This window comes from Dipodomys spectabilis, unplaced genomic scaffold (genome assembly GCF_019054845.1).
Source record: "Dipodomys spectabilis isolate Male_0828 unplaced genomic scaffold, ASM1905484v1 ptg000542l, whole genome shotgun sequence".
Lineage (NCBI taxonomy): Eukaryota > Metazoa > Chordata > Mammalia > Rodentia > Heteromyidae > Dipodomys > Dipodomys spectabilis.
In genome coordinates, this window is record NW_024871219.1 from 345,188 (window position 1) to 360,336 (window position 15,149).

The 15,149-nt window shown below is 40.3% G+C and overlaps 1 protein-coding gene across 3 annotated transcripts in view; it reads left to right on the forward strand.

Moving 5' to 3' along the window:
- The window catches only part of Stag1 (stromal antigen 1), a 187,890-nt gene that overhangs the window by 151,284 nt on the left and 21,457 nt on the right, over positions 1–15,149 (forward strand). For all 3 annotated transcript variants that reach the window (XM_042670355.1, XM_042670356.1, XM_042670357.1), the window contains one exon: positions 8,167–8,247. In XM_042670355.1, coding sequence (XP_042526289.1) covers positions 8,167–8,247 — 81 coding nt within the window. The remainder of the gene's footprint in view (positions 1–8,166; positions 8,248–15,149) is intronic.

Consider the following 15,149-nt stretch of genomic DNA (forward strand, 5'->3'; position numbering starts at 1 on the left):
CAGGTGTACACACCCTGAGTCGCTTTGACTTGTCTACCTAGCTGGCTTGGCCCTACCATCATCTTAGTCTCATTACGAACTGGAGCATTCTAAATGGAGATCATATCAGGTCATAGGTATGACCTGAGTTTTATTATAAAACCAAAATTAAATGGCTTTTGGGGTGCATGAGTAGATTTTAGATCTTTCTGTATTCACCTACAAGTTAGAGTGAGTGGAAGAGACAGGAATTGCTCACATTCTATATCAAAAAAGAAATGGTCATTTTGTGTAACGCCAGGTACTTAGGAGACCAGAATGCCAGCTTCATCAAGACGTCAGCTGTGCTTTGGTGATGGATGGAGACTCTCATTTACTAATATGGACTCTTAAATAAGGCTCTATTACTCTAAAGCAAGAAAAATTGCAACGGGCTTACCAGAATTCTGATTCAGATTCAAGTGAGTCCCTGAAAGGAGGCACAGTTGTAAAGCCTGGCTTCCCAGTTGTATGAGGCGAAGGCAGGCGGATCCTTACACCAGAAGTTTCAGGGTGACCTCGGCAATATTTGCTTTTTGTCCTCAAAAAAGGAAATATAGAAACAGTATTATTGCTAAAATTAATTCTTGTTTTGGTTTGGTTTTTTGAGACAGGGCTTTGCCACGCAGTTCAGGTTGGCCTCAAAGCTCACCTCCCTCCTAATCTCAGCCTCCCTAATGCTAGACAACAGGTGGATATCACCAAGTTTAGCTATTCTTGCTTACCTCAACACTGGGGGAAAAAGCAATCTGCCGAACATTATTTACTTAGCCACTACTGGATGTCACTGGCACTCTTACTACACCACACGTCCCTGTTAGGTTAGACATTTTCATTGTGACTTACGGAAAAGAGGCTGTTTGACCCTGCTGTTTCACTACTAGCACTTCAACTTCTCAGCCTTTCTTCATTTCACTTTCAGTAAATTAAACCTTCTTCTCAATTTACACTTCAGATTTGAAAGGGCCTGAAAGGGAAGATTGAATTCTTGTTTACTTCAAGAGAGAATAAGAAAAGTACCATTTAGACTAGGGATTTTAATCATGTCTACATTTATTTAATTCAGGAAGTGGTGCTGTGGCTCAAGTGGTAGAGCGCTCGCCTTGAGCTGAAGAGCGCAGGGACAGCGCCCAAACCCAGAGTTCAAGCCCCACGACCGACCAAAAAACAAAACAAAACATTTAATTCATTTCACCATGGCTATTACCTTAGCTCTGACTTGTCTCATGGTGTTATCTTCAACTATTATTTTGAGTTTTGTTACTTGTTTTCACTGTGTAGGTGTTATTTTCCCCCTTTATGTTAATTTGTCCAATAAGAATATATATCCATGTGACATTTAATTCTTTAAACGGCTCAGAAGACATATTTTTTAACCATGTGTGTGAACTTTCAATGTATGACAACTAGATTGTGTTCCCATTCATTTTAAGACACCCAGAATTGGAAACACAACCCCCCCCCCCCCCCCCCCCCCCCCGCCATCTCCTCAGGTCATTGGCAGCTTACATTCTAGCTACTTGGGATTGGGTATTGGGAGGATCACAGTTTGAGGCTAGCTTAGGCCAAAAAAGTTCAAAAGACCACATCTCAACAGGAAAAAAAAAGCTGGTGTGGCGGTACATGCATGTCATCCCAACCATCGCAGGAAGTTTAAAATAAGATTTTGGTCCAGGCTGACCTGGGCACAACGCAAACCCTATCAGAAATAACCCAAGGAAAAAAGGCTGCAGGCCTGGTTCAAGTGGTAGCATGTCTGAAGCACTGAGTTCACACCTCAGTATTTACGCACCCCCCCCCCCCCCAAAAAAAGACAAGTAAAACTATAATCAATTCCTTATATGACCAGACAATTCAGATGTTTTCTGTATCATCCCTTGATTGTGTTAAACATCTTCAAAGTACCTTAAAACTAATATCTAGCTAGTTTAGGGACTGAATCAGCCCTGTGAGGCTGTTTCACATGGTAACCAGTGCAATTAGAACGTTCTTAGTCCCACACTTTGGGATTATCAAGATTTGTATGCATGAATGTAATTTTTCTCATTACTGTTTTCATAGTTTTAAAATACGGTGAAGATCAAAATTTTAGGAGTGTACCTTTTTGAGTCAACATCTCAAAAAGTGCAATGACAGAAAATGTTTTGCCAGGTGCTGGTGGGTCACACCTGTAATTCTAGCTACTCAAGAGGCTGAGATCTGAGGATCGTGGTTCAGAGATAGCCTGGGCAGAAAAGTCCGTGAGACTCTTATCTCTAATTAAGCACCAGAATACTTGAAGTGGGCATTGTGGCTCAAAGTGGTAGAGTACTAGCCTTGAGCATAAAAGCTAAGGAACAGAGCCCAGGCCCTGAGTTCAAGCCTCACTACCAACAACAACAACAACAAAGGTGCTAGGGCTGGCTGGGAAGATGGCTCAGTGGTAGAGCGCCAGCCTTGAGCTGAAGAGCTAAGGGACAGCGCCCAGGCCCAGAGTTCAGGCCACACGACCAACCAAAAAAAAAAGTTGTAATAATAGAAAGCCAGTTCCTTTATAAGCTTTTCCAATTGTCAGTATTTTTTCACATTTGACTTGTATGTTCTACTCTTATATATTACATTTGTTAATGTGAAAAAAGTATTTAAAATGCTCATGTTAGCATTTGTACTACCCCAGAATAGCACACAGCATTTAATAGGTCTTTTATATCTCTTTTAATAGGGAATGCTTTCTTAGCCTTTGTGTTTGATGACATATTGTTAAAGAGGACAGATTAATGCTTAACTTCTTCTGACGTTTGTAATATTTAGCTTCTGATTATGGATTCTTGGCAGGAAACATAAATAATATCATATCCAGATGTACATGATAGGGTGAATATGATCAGAATACATTGTATACATGTATAATTAATCCAAAGAATCTCAGGGTTTTAATTCAATAGAAATCTGGTGCCAGCTGGGCACCGGTGGCTCATACCTGTCATCCTAGCTACTCAGGAGGCTGAGATCTGAGGATCATGGTTCAAAGCCAGCCAGGGCAGCAAAGTCTGTGAGACTCTTATCTCCAATGAACCACTTAGAAAACTGGAAGTGGCGCTGTGACTCAGGTGGTAGAGCGCTCACCTTGAGCTGAAAAGCTGAGGGACAGCACCCAGGCCTGGAGTTCCAAGTCCCATGAGAAAGGCAGAAAGAGAGAGAGAGAGAGAAATCTGGTGCCATTGTCCTCCCCAGTCCTTCAAGGAGTCAAGCAATCCTAGCACATCAGTGTTCCTGCTGGCAAAAGAGGAGAGGACAGAGAAGGTACTCAGCTTCTTCATTTCCTCAGAAATGTGCTCTACAGGTGAGATTTGCTCTCAGGCAGGACACTCCCTCATAGAAACCAGGAGGCAAACAGTAGGGTAGAAAGAACTTAAATCACACTTCCCTGCTGTTTGTTTGTAGATCCTCCTGTTATCCTAGCCACCTAGGAGGCTGAGATCTGAGGACCTATTTCCAGTTAAACTCAAAAAACCAGAAGTGGAGCTTTGGGTCAAGTGGTAGAGCTCTAGCCTTGAGCAAAAAAGTTCAGGGACAGTGCCCAGGCCCAGAGTTCAAACCCCAGGACTATTCCCTTCTCCCCCAGAAAGGCAATATGTGAAACATCAAAATGGGACTTTTGTATTTCAAATAGCAAGGTGAGGGTCATGGTGATCCTTTTATACCAAAAAGAACACAAAATGTATTGAAGTTAAAAAGTGCACATTTTCAGTTATCTGAGGTGGCGTGTCTTCAGTGGAAGGTGGGTGGGATAGTGTGGGAAAAATGAATCAAGCGTCATGGTCCAGTTCAAAAGCGTGAGCTAAGGTCTACTATTTTGGGTGGATCAATATTAATGTGTACAACAGTAATTTTTGTGACAGTAATGGTGCCTATTCTTGTGGTTTCAGGTTATCAGTGCTAGGCCTACTATGATATGGTATAGTATAGGTAAATTTGAGTAATTTCAGAGCACTGAAGTCTGCAGCATCATGAGCATTCGAGGCTTTTCCTCAATGATAGTCTCCTCTGAACATACACCCGCAGAGCCCAAGGCTCTACTGCTGTGTACCAGGCCGAGGTCTAGGTCCCTTCATGGTCATTGACAGCCGATAATGTTTCACTTGTCTTGGTTCTGCGTTTTGATACCATCTCATTAGTGTTTCATCAAAAGCAGTACCACCCATTCCTCTTCACTCTTAGGACTTATCTTCAGTGCCCAAGCAGGCACACTGGAGATACCTTTGTTTAAATGACTTGAAATACAGTAATTTTAAATCTAGCAAGGATTTTATTTGTTGATTTATCTTTTAATTTTATATATTTCCACTTCTTTGGTTTTTGTCATGAGGGGAATAATAGAAATAAATTTAACATCTGAAATAATGGAATATAACATCAGGTGTGTTTATTGTGCTAAAGGTATACTGTATATTCGATACTCTTTTATTTTGTGATTCTTGACATTTATCTTTTCATTAGTCTCCCTAGAAAATAACAACCATGGTTTGGGAATGTGGCTCAGTGGTAGAGTGCTTGCCTAGCGTGCATGAAGCCAATTCCATGCATGAAGTTCAATTCCTCAGCACCATATAAACAAAAAATGTTGGAAGTGGCGCTGTGGCTCAAGTGGTAGAGTGCTAGCCTTGTGCAAAAGCTCAGGGACAGTACCTAGGCCCTGAGTTTAAGCCCCAGGACTAGCAAAAATGAAAAAAAGAAAAAAGAAAGAAAATAACAACCAAAGTCTTGAACTAAATGTTTCACAAAACAGAAGGACTTTAGATACAAGTTTAAAAAATTAGAAAGACAAATAAAAAACAAAAGAAGCTGTGCACTAGTGGCTCATGCCTGTAGTCCTAGCTACTCAGAAGGCTGATGTCTTGATTCATGATTCAAAGCCAGCCTGAGCAGGCAAATCCATGAGACTCTTGAACCAGCAAAAAGCCAGAAGTGGAGGTATGGTTCAAGTAATAGTACCAGATGGAATGAGAAAGCTTATGAAGAGCACAAGTCTGAGAATTCAAGTTTCAGTATGGACACACACACACACACACACACACACACACACACAAGAAAGAGAAAAAAGAAAATTGTGTTAGGGTTCTGCTCATACAGAATCACCACATGTGACATGTGATAATAGGAATTTATTAATTAAAATGCTGAGCCACAGTAACTATCTGTAACTCCTAGATACAGTCACTTTGGATACAGTTTGGTGACCTGTAGTAAAAGTTAACACTACTGGGATCCTGGAGCAGTTGTTTGTCAGTGTAGTCAGGGGACTCAGGAGTTTTAGTGGAGGTACAGAGGTCAAATCTATTTTTATAAGAAGTTACTGTTGCATTCTGTCACAGCTGTACAGTACTTGTGTCCTAACAGAATGTCATACTTATCCACAAAGACTACTAAAGGTACTTTTTTCCCCAGTGATTTCTGTGAGATTGAAATTCTTTTCATATTCTTCATTCAAAACTGTGTTGTAGCAAGCCAGGCATCACTGGTTCAGGCGTGTCATCCTAGCTACTCAGGAGACTGAGATCTGATGATCGCAGTTCAGAGGCAGACAGTCCAGGCAGGGAAAGTCCATGAGATTCATCTCCAATTAAAGCACCACTCTTCCCCCACACCTAGCCCCCCAAAAAAGAAAGGTGGAAATGGTGCAGTGGCTCAAGTTGTAGAGTGCTAGTCTTGAGCAAAAAAAAAAGCTCAGGGACAGCACCCAGGCCCTGAGATCAAGACCCAGGTCCAGCACCACAAAAACTACATATAGCAGGATGAAGGCTCAGATAGGAAAATGCAGTTGGTCTTTACTAATATATATTAAAGAAATTTGCAAAAAATAAAACTATTACTTCACTTTTTGTTCTAATATTTCATTTTTCATAAAAATGGGTTAATATGTTGTCATCAATGTATTCATTCATATCTTATAAACATTTTGTAAACACTTCTTTATTTTTTGGGGGGGAAGGGGGGAGTCCGGTCGTGGGGCCTGAACTCTGGGCCTGGGCGCTGTCCCTCAGCTCTTCAGCTCAAGGCTAGCGCTCTACCACTTGAGTCACAGCGCTACTTCCGGCTTTTTTCTTTTTGCTTATGTGGTGCTGAGGAATCGAACCCAGGGCCTCAGGCATGCAAGGCAAGCACTCTACCACTGAGCCACCTTCCCAGCCCCTTGTTTTTTTTTTAACTTTGGTCAGTCGTGGGGCCTGAACTTTGGGCCTGGGTCTGAGCTCTTCAGCTCAAGGCAAGCACTCTACCACTTGCTGTGCTGGGATTATCAATCATTTGCTAGCGAGTGCTCTACCACTTGAGTCACACCCCAGCCCTTTTAATTCACTTGTTTTTCAGATAGTTTCTCTCATTTTTGTCCAGGGCTAGTCTCAGATTCCAGTCCTCCTATATATGCCTTCCCATATACCACCATACCTAGCCTTGTTTTTTTCTGTAATATTGTACTAATATGGTATGTTTAAGCCACATAAACAGAACTCTTTGGGGATGGCGAAGATGGAACTTACTGCTAAAGCACTCACCTAGCATACATAAGGACCTCTGTCCTTATGTCTTTGAGGTCCTTAATATTGTTTTGGTCTTGGGTTTGTTCATTTGTTTTCAACTAGGAATTGCACTCCAAGCATATTAAATAAGTGTTGTACTACTGAACTGCAGCCCCAGTCCGTACAGTGTCAAGAGGTCCTGAGAACTAAAGAGTGACCCTCTGCCCTAGATCAGTGCGCATGTGGCATACCAACAGATGATTCCAAGATTGCATAGCACTTACCCAGAGTCCCTGAAACTCAAAATAGTGTGCATCAGTAGGAGCATATTCTGCATATTTGACAGGATGATTTTAAAAACTACAGGTACAAGCTCCATGTATAACCTCTTAGAATCAAATGGGAAAAAAACAGACTTACCTACCTATGGCATGATTTCATTTATGTGATATTCTCAACTAGTGACAGTAAACTTCAGTGGTCCAGATTTAGGTAGTTAAATAGGTTGACTACTGGATAGGCATAGTAGCTCACACCTTGTAATTCTAACTTGCCAGACAAAAGTTAGTGAGGCCACCTCTCAAGAAAAAAAGCGTAGTGGTCACGGCTTTTAATCCCAGCTCCTCAGGTGCACATCAATAAGAGAATCACAGTCTAAGACTAGCCCTAGACAAAAATACAGGATCTGATCTGAAAACCAGCTGTAGCAAAAAAGAAAAGAAAAAGAGCACTTGCTCAGCAGGTGTAAAGCCTTCAGTTCAGACTCCTGCACTACCAAAAATACATCGATTAATGCATAAGTCAAAATAGCTGTGAGCCCTAGGAAAAGAAAGAGATACCAGGATAAGATGCTGTTAATATTCTCTTTCTTGACCTCGATGGTGGTTGTAGTGGTATTTCTGCTTTATGTTAATTCATTAAGCTTTATAAATACAATTTAAAATATATAGTGTAAATTGGTCACTTTATACTTTCCAATACATATTTATATATTAAAATACTTTACAACAAAATGACTAGAATATTTGTTTTAATGCAAATAATCTCACTGCTTTTCTTTAAAACAAACAAAACAACTTTATACAACGCTGGGAGTAATCCTAGCTACTGTGGAGGTTGAGATCATGAGGATCATAGCCTAGGCAAAAAGTTTCTGGAGATTACTCCTTCCCCAATCTTAACCCATACAAAGCTGTGCGTGTTAGTGCATAGCTATCACCCCAGCTATGAAGGAAGCATAAATAGGAGGAATTAGTCCAGACTGACTGAGACAAATATCAGTACTACTAAATAACGAAGTTAAAAAAGCCCAAAGGTGATAGAGTGCCTGCCTAGCAAGTAGAAGGCCCTAAGTTCAAACCCCAGTAATAATACCCAGTAGATAAATAGTACATTTTTGTTTGAAGGCATAGTATTATTTATTTGAGTCCATATTATCAAGATATGGTCTGTTTTTGGTCTCTAAATTCTATTGGTTGGTTTATTTTTTTTAGTCAAATATTTTATCCATTCTCATTAATAATATATAAACTGGATTTGGAACCTCATTATAAAAGAAAAGCCAGTAAAATAATTATTCTAGTACTGTGCAAACATAAACTGTCTCATTTGTTTCAATTTTTTATTAAATTTTTTTTTCCATTTGATACAGATAGTCGTACAGGCACTGCAATGTTCCCATTACTCGATTCTTTGGCAGTTGGTGAAAATTACTGATGGTTCTCCTTCCAAAGTAAGTAAGAGTTTCTGGAGGCAGAAGAGTTATTATTAAAATAACCTTTTCTTAACCATGTATTATCAGTTATATAAATTAATTATAATCTTTATAAAATATATGGTAGTTTATTGTTACCAGTTCTTGCTTTGCCTTATGAGTATGTTTATTTCTTTTGAAAGATAGGCAATCTTCACACACACACACACACACACACACACACACACACACACAATTAAAATACAAGAAATACAGATCTGTAGGTGAAATGCTGTAAGAAAGATAAACAGTGCAGCCTAATTTCCATTGAGAACCTTTACTAATTTAGAAAGCATCCCAGACCCTTTCAAAAGATGGAACAACTAATGGGTGATTACATGACAAAATTGAAGTCCTGAAGAATCTTAGCCCAACTGTACAGTAAATAGAAATAAACATACCCCTGGCTTCATTCATGAGATGGAGGTTAAAGGAAAGCCTGCCTTAAAATTCATCATTGAACTGGGTACCCATGGCTCACACCTGTAATCCTAACTACTCAAGAGATCTGAGGATTGCAGTTTGAAGCCAGCCCAGGCAGGAGAGGTCTGTGAGGCTCTCCGTTCCAGTTAACCACAAAAAGCTGGAAGTGGAGCTGTGGCTCAAGTGCTAGAGAGCTAGCTTGCTCTGGGGTTAGGCCTCAGGACTGATGCATGCACACATGAAAAATGTCATTGATTAAGGATGTGTGTGTGTGAATGTATGTCTTTGGATTTTAATCCAAATTCCATTTCAGGCCAGGCACTGGTGGTTCACACCTGACATCCTACTACTCAGTAGGATGAGATCTGAGGATCATGCTTCAAAGCCAGCTAGGGGAGGAAAATTCATGAGACTCTTTATCTCCAATGAACTACCAGAAAACCGGAAGTGGTGCTGTGGCTCAAGTGGTAGAGCACTAGCCTTGAGCTGAAGAGCTGAGGGACAGCGCCCAGGCCCTGAGTTCAAGCCCCATGACCAAAAAAAAAAAAAAAAAAAAATTCAAGCTAAAATTTTTAAATGTTCTGTAATAATTGTGTCCCCAAGTACCTAACAGAATTAAGTCGAAATCTCTTCTGAAACATCATGCTTTAAAGAATTTTCAGGAAATACTATTTTAAGAAATGTGAGCTCCTAGTAAAAATTTTAGAAAACATTTAACTCACTGGGTGCCAGTGTCTCATGCCTGTCATCCTAGCTACTCAGGAGACTGAGATCTGAGGATCTAGGTTTAAAGTCAGCCCGGGCAGGCAAGTCCATGAGACTCTTTTGTCAATAAACCACCTAAAGACTGGAAGTGACGCTGTGGCTCAAGTGATAGAGCACTAGCCTTGAGCTGAGGGACAGCGCCCAGGCCCAGAGTTCAAGTCCCACCACCAACAAAACAAAAAATTCAACTCAAAAAAAGAAACCATGAAGAAAATGACAACACATTGGACTTATCTAACACAGATCTAAAACAGGTGCTGCTGTTGTTCCATGAATTAAAAAAAAGCAACCTTAAAAGATTGGGATGTTTTCATATACTTCATTTTATCACACTATGAGGGCACTAAAGATAAATTTAATGCTTCCATTTAAAACCAGTATTTTAATGCAGATCATTCTTTTCTCAGAGAAAGGTTTTTTCCTTTCTGATGAATAATTTGAGATCTCCTTGAATTTGGAATGTAGTTCAATTTGTTTGTTTACTTGCTTGTTTTTCATTTGAAAGTTGGCAATATATTGTAAAACCTTGGCTTTTTCTATTTTAATTGGCAATTTCAGTCCTTAAAAGAAAATTTTAAATTTAACCTTTTGTCAGGAACAAAAGCCAATTTAAAGAGGTCACATTTTAACATTTTTGAAAGGTGTTGGGAAATATTTGGCCTGATTTGTTTTTTTTTAATATGTGCCAGCCTATATACCAGTACTGGTGCTTGATATACTGCACCTTACCCTTTTGCTCAGCTTACTTGCTCACGGTTGGTACTCTGTCACTTTGGTCTGGCTTATTTTTGGTTAATTGGCGATAGAACCTTATGGACTTTTTTCAGTCCAGACTAGCTTCAAAACTCCATCCTCGAGATCTCAGCCTCTTGAGTAGCTAGGCATGAACCACTACCACAAGAATCTCTATTCTTAAACTGGGTACCAGTAGCTCATGCCTGCAATCCTAGCTACTCAGGAGGCTAGGAGCTGAGGTTCCTGGTTTAAAGCTGACCAGGCAGATAAATCCAGAAGACTTTTATCTCAAATTAACAACCAAAAAGCTGGACATGGCTCAAATGGTGGAGTGCTAGCCTTGAATGAACAAGCCAAGGAAGAGTACAAGGCCATGAGTTCAAGCCTTGACACAAAAAACACATAAAGAATCTCTGCTCTTAAATACATTTTAAGCATTTTCTATTTTAAGATTCCTGCCTTTCTGCTTTATTTTTGTCAGAAGCCAGAGTGCTTCATGCTGGTTTGGCAGTATGTGTTCCTGACCAGCACGCATTTCCTTTATGCCAGAGAGAACACTGATGCCACTTGTAGATGCTTTGTTATTCTGTTGATTTTCATTTGTAGTTTTGTGTGCATTTTAGTGCATATAAAACACTCTTTAATTAACTTCTCACCTTGAAGTTGTTAGTAGCGTTTTTTTAAGTCTAAAGAACCTTGAGTCATTATTGTGTATCAGTTATGTCCAGTAGTAAAAAGATGGTGCTGTGAGTCATAACCTTGAAAAGCTTGATTCCTCACAACATAAGAACTCTTAGATTTAATCTTTCATTTGCCAAGATTGGTCCTTTTTAAATGGTTATTGGCATATAATAACTTCTTGACCAGTAATTGCTAAATATTCTGCTACCTTGTGTAGGTATAGAATACCTCTGAGGAATTTAAGAGCCATGTACATTTTTTTATATGAATGTAGTCTATATTATTAGTCTCCTGCTTGATAAAGAGACTTTCTGTCTCTCCAAGCCATATCATTAACTTATATAACCTTAAGGCATGTCATTAAAATAATTTCAGAGCATATCATTTACGTGAAAGCATTTTATGAATTTAAAGTGCTTTCTAGGTATTAGTAACAACTAAAAAAAAGGCATTTATTAGTAGGTGCTAGTAGCACATAGCTCTTAGGGATCAAGGTTTGAAATCAGCCCAGGCAGACAAATCATGGAAATCCTCTAATGCTGCGCACAAGCCATCATTAGAGACAGTTAAAGTGACGGAGCGCCATTCATGATTGAGAGTGCCCCTAGTCAAGCCCCGGTTCTGGCTTTAAAAAACATGGATTTATTTGTGTCTTATTGGTTGATTTATTTGTCTCTTATTGATAGAATTAAAAGCTGTGTTAAGGCAAACTTTTCTAGCTGTTAAACTCTATGCTGACCAAAAACTGAGATACTAAACATATCTACACAGATACACGAGATCTGATATTTTCCTCTAGAAAATGGAATTGCATGAAAGATTATTGTTGATACTTAGCATAATTTTATCACAAAGAAATTACTTTTAAAACTGCTAGGAGAGGGGCTGGGAAGGTGGCTCAGTGGTAGAGTGCTTGCCTTGCATGCATGAGGCCCTGGGTTCAATTCCTCAGCAGCACATAAGCAAAAAGAAAAAAGCCGGAAGTGGCGCTGTGGCTCAAGTGGTAGAGCGCTAGCCTTGAGCTGAAGAGCTGAGGGATAGCGCCCAGGCCCAGAGTTCAGGCCCCATGACCGGACCCCAAAAAAAAAAAAAAAATACCTGCTAGGACAGTTCTCATAATAATGCCAGCACGGATGGTAGAGCAGTGCTTCAGTGGTTCAGTCTTGGGTTCGCTCTGGCAATGTTACGTTGTGCTATCCTATTAGAATTGTAGAGGAATTTGAAAATGAAGCCTAGGAGAGAGATTGTTACTGTTATCTTATTGATGTTTCTGTATCTTGTAAGCCATATGAACATAATTGTTCTCATGAAATGTTCTTAATGCATCCGTAAAGGGGACGTAATTGCAGTCCCATGTGACAGACGTGGAGCCTGAGCCTCATGTAGATTGGGAGTTAGCACATCCCATCCACTCTCAGTCTAGTCCTTTCTACTAGTGCTGTCTTTACTCTTGGTTAAAGCTTCTAATACACTTAGTTCTGGCCAGATTAGTTGTAGTTTTGTTTTTAATAAACTTTCATGCACTAGTTAACTCATTCAAGACCACAAATTGGTAAAGTCATCAGTCATTTTACAAAGCCGGGTTTCTGTACACCCCACTGCATGCAGATGGAAAGTGCTGGGATCTTAAACACCCCGCTGTCCTGCCCACTGAGAGCCTCAGTACTGATGAACATAGAACTAGGTCCCTTCTTTTCCCTCTTTATAATATTTCCCTAAAATTTAAATGCAGTGTAGTAGATACTGGAATATTGATAAACGTTAAATATACTTAACATTTTTAATGTTGGGCCACTTGGAGGGAAACTAAAAGTTAATGTATTAAGCAATTTTTTGTTGTTGTTGACAACATATTAAGATGGAATGGATACTCAGGAGGCTGAGATCTGAGGATTGCGGTTCAAAGCCAGCCCGGGCAGCAGAGACCGTGAGACTCCTATCTCCAATAAACCACCAGAAAACTGGAAATGGCGCTGTAGCTCAAGTGGTAGAGAGCTTGCCTTGAGCTGAAGAGCTGAGGGACAGCGCCCAGGCCCAGAGTTCAAGCCCCAAGACTGACCAAAAAAAAAAAAGATGGAATGGATCCTTTAGCAGCAAGTAAGCTAGCTGACTACCATCTGTTTGTTTCTCATTTACAAAACCCAGGTAAATCTCTGAAGAGGACATAGTATTTTTAGCTAATGAATTCAGCCTATTAATTGAGTGTAAATAGAAAGTAGGATTGTTTGCATACAACAAAGCCCCCAAGGTTTACTACCTGTGGATAACCCTTGTTAATGTTTTGCTGTGGTTTAGATTTATGATATTTTGAGATCATATATTTATGGTCTGTGCCTTCTTTTTAGTTAATACAATAGTTTATTAATATTATGTTAGTTTAATGTAGTATTTTGGCAATGAGTATGTTGGCAAATACTTGGACTCAGCACTTGGGATACAGACTGGGGAAGATCACAAGTTCAAGGCTAGCCTGGGCTATATAAGAGACTGTCTTGGGCCAGGCACCAGTGGCTCACACCTATAATCCTAGCTACTCAGGAAGCTGAGATCTGAGAAGCATGGTTTAAAGCCAGCCTGGGCAGGAAGGTCTGTGTGACTCATCTCCAAATAACCACTGAAAAGCCAAAAAATGACACTGTGACTCAAAGTGGCAGAATGCTAGCCTTGAGCACAAACTCAGGGACAGTATATAAGCCCCAAGTTCAAGCTCCAGGACTGACACCCACACATAAAAGGAATTAGTCATTTAAAACATAGAGAATATATATGTTTTGTGCTGGTCCTAGAGCTTGAATTCCAGGTCTGGACACAGTCCCTGAGCATTTTTTCCTCAAGCCTAATCACTGTGTATGTACTAGTTGCTTACATAGCTACATTGCAGTTTATGTTCTGTTTTCTTAAAAACTTAGCTTTAGAAGCCAGGTGTCTGCAGCTCATGTCTGTTATCCTAGCTACTCAGGAGACTGAGATCTGAGGATCGCAGTTTGAAGTCAGCCCTGGCAGAGTCCCTGTGAGACTCTTACCTGCAATGGACCACTCAAAAACCGGAGTGGAGTAGTGGCTCAAAGTGGTAGAGCGCTAGCCTCGAGCAGAAGAGCTCAGGGCCTTGAGTTCAAGCCTTAAAACCACCACCAACAACGAAAACTTAGCTTTAGACATTTTTACTAATAAGATTAATACTATGATAAGCACACTGGACTAATAGCTTATTCTGTTCTCCCTCGTTTTGTTTGTGTTGCATCCTTAAGAGATGAAATCGCTAGGTTGTCATTCACATGTACATATAAGGTTTTTATTTTAAGTAAGTTTAGAATCTTGATACATATTGCCAAATTGCTTTTTAGAGATTAGTTTATAAACTTTGTTTTTGTCTCTCCTCACGTGAGGCACTTTCATACAGGTAGATTAATTCTAGTTCTGTAATTATGCAGTTTAGCAGTCAACACTTTATAAAACGAAGTAACATGAGAAGTCACATCAAGACTAGGTCTTGATGAGTATTTGGGGTGGACGTTGCAGGCTTTGCCACTGTGTGTTTCTTCCCTTCCCCTCATTTCTCTTGGGCCGTGGCACGGGTCAGGCTCTGCGTGCTCCGCTCCGCTGCCCCCTAGCGCTGCTCCGGCCCAAGCAGCCCAGTCCAGTCAGGGAAACACATTTGGAGAGCCAGGCAAATGAGTGAGGGCTGCAATATTGCCATGTTGCCTGTTTGGGCCTGGAGATTTAGAATTCAAACTCGCCCCTCCTCTCCCCTCCCCTTCTGAAGGAGCTGTGCTGCCCTCTCTGTCTTAGCACTTAGGCTACTCTGCCCTGTGTGTTTGTACTCTGGACTGCCGAAGAGAGGCTGCACAAACATCCCCGCCTGGGACCTGCTGTTACTCCCGTTTTCGTCAACTGTCCCGACCAGCTGAAATGAAAGTTATGATTCAGGTGCTTAGATAACAAATTCTCTTTACAAATTTTTAAAATTATTATTATAAAGGTGATCTACAGTGGTTACAGTTATTTAAGTCAAGTAATGAGTACATTTCTTTTTGGATAGTGTCCCCCCTTCTCACATTCTCTAGCAGTTTTTCCCTCCCATCCCCACCCCCAAATGTATAGTTCATTTTCAACACAATGCCTAGTGAGTACCACTGCTACATTTGTTCACTCTCTCTCTCCACTTACGTCTCCCTTTACCCTCCCAAAGACAGGTAAATGAACAAACAAGATAGAAAAGAAAAACAGCAACAAAGAAAAAGCCTCGTTTCCTTTTCCTGGAGTTGATTTTGATAAAC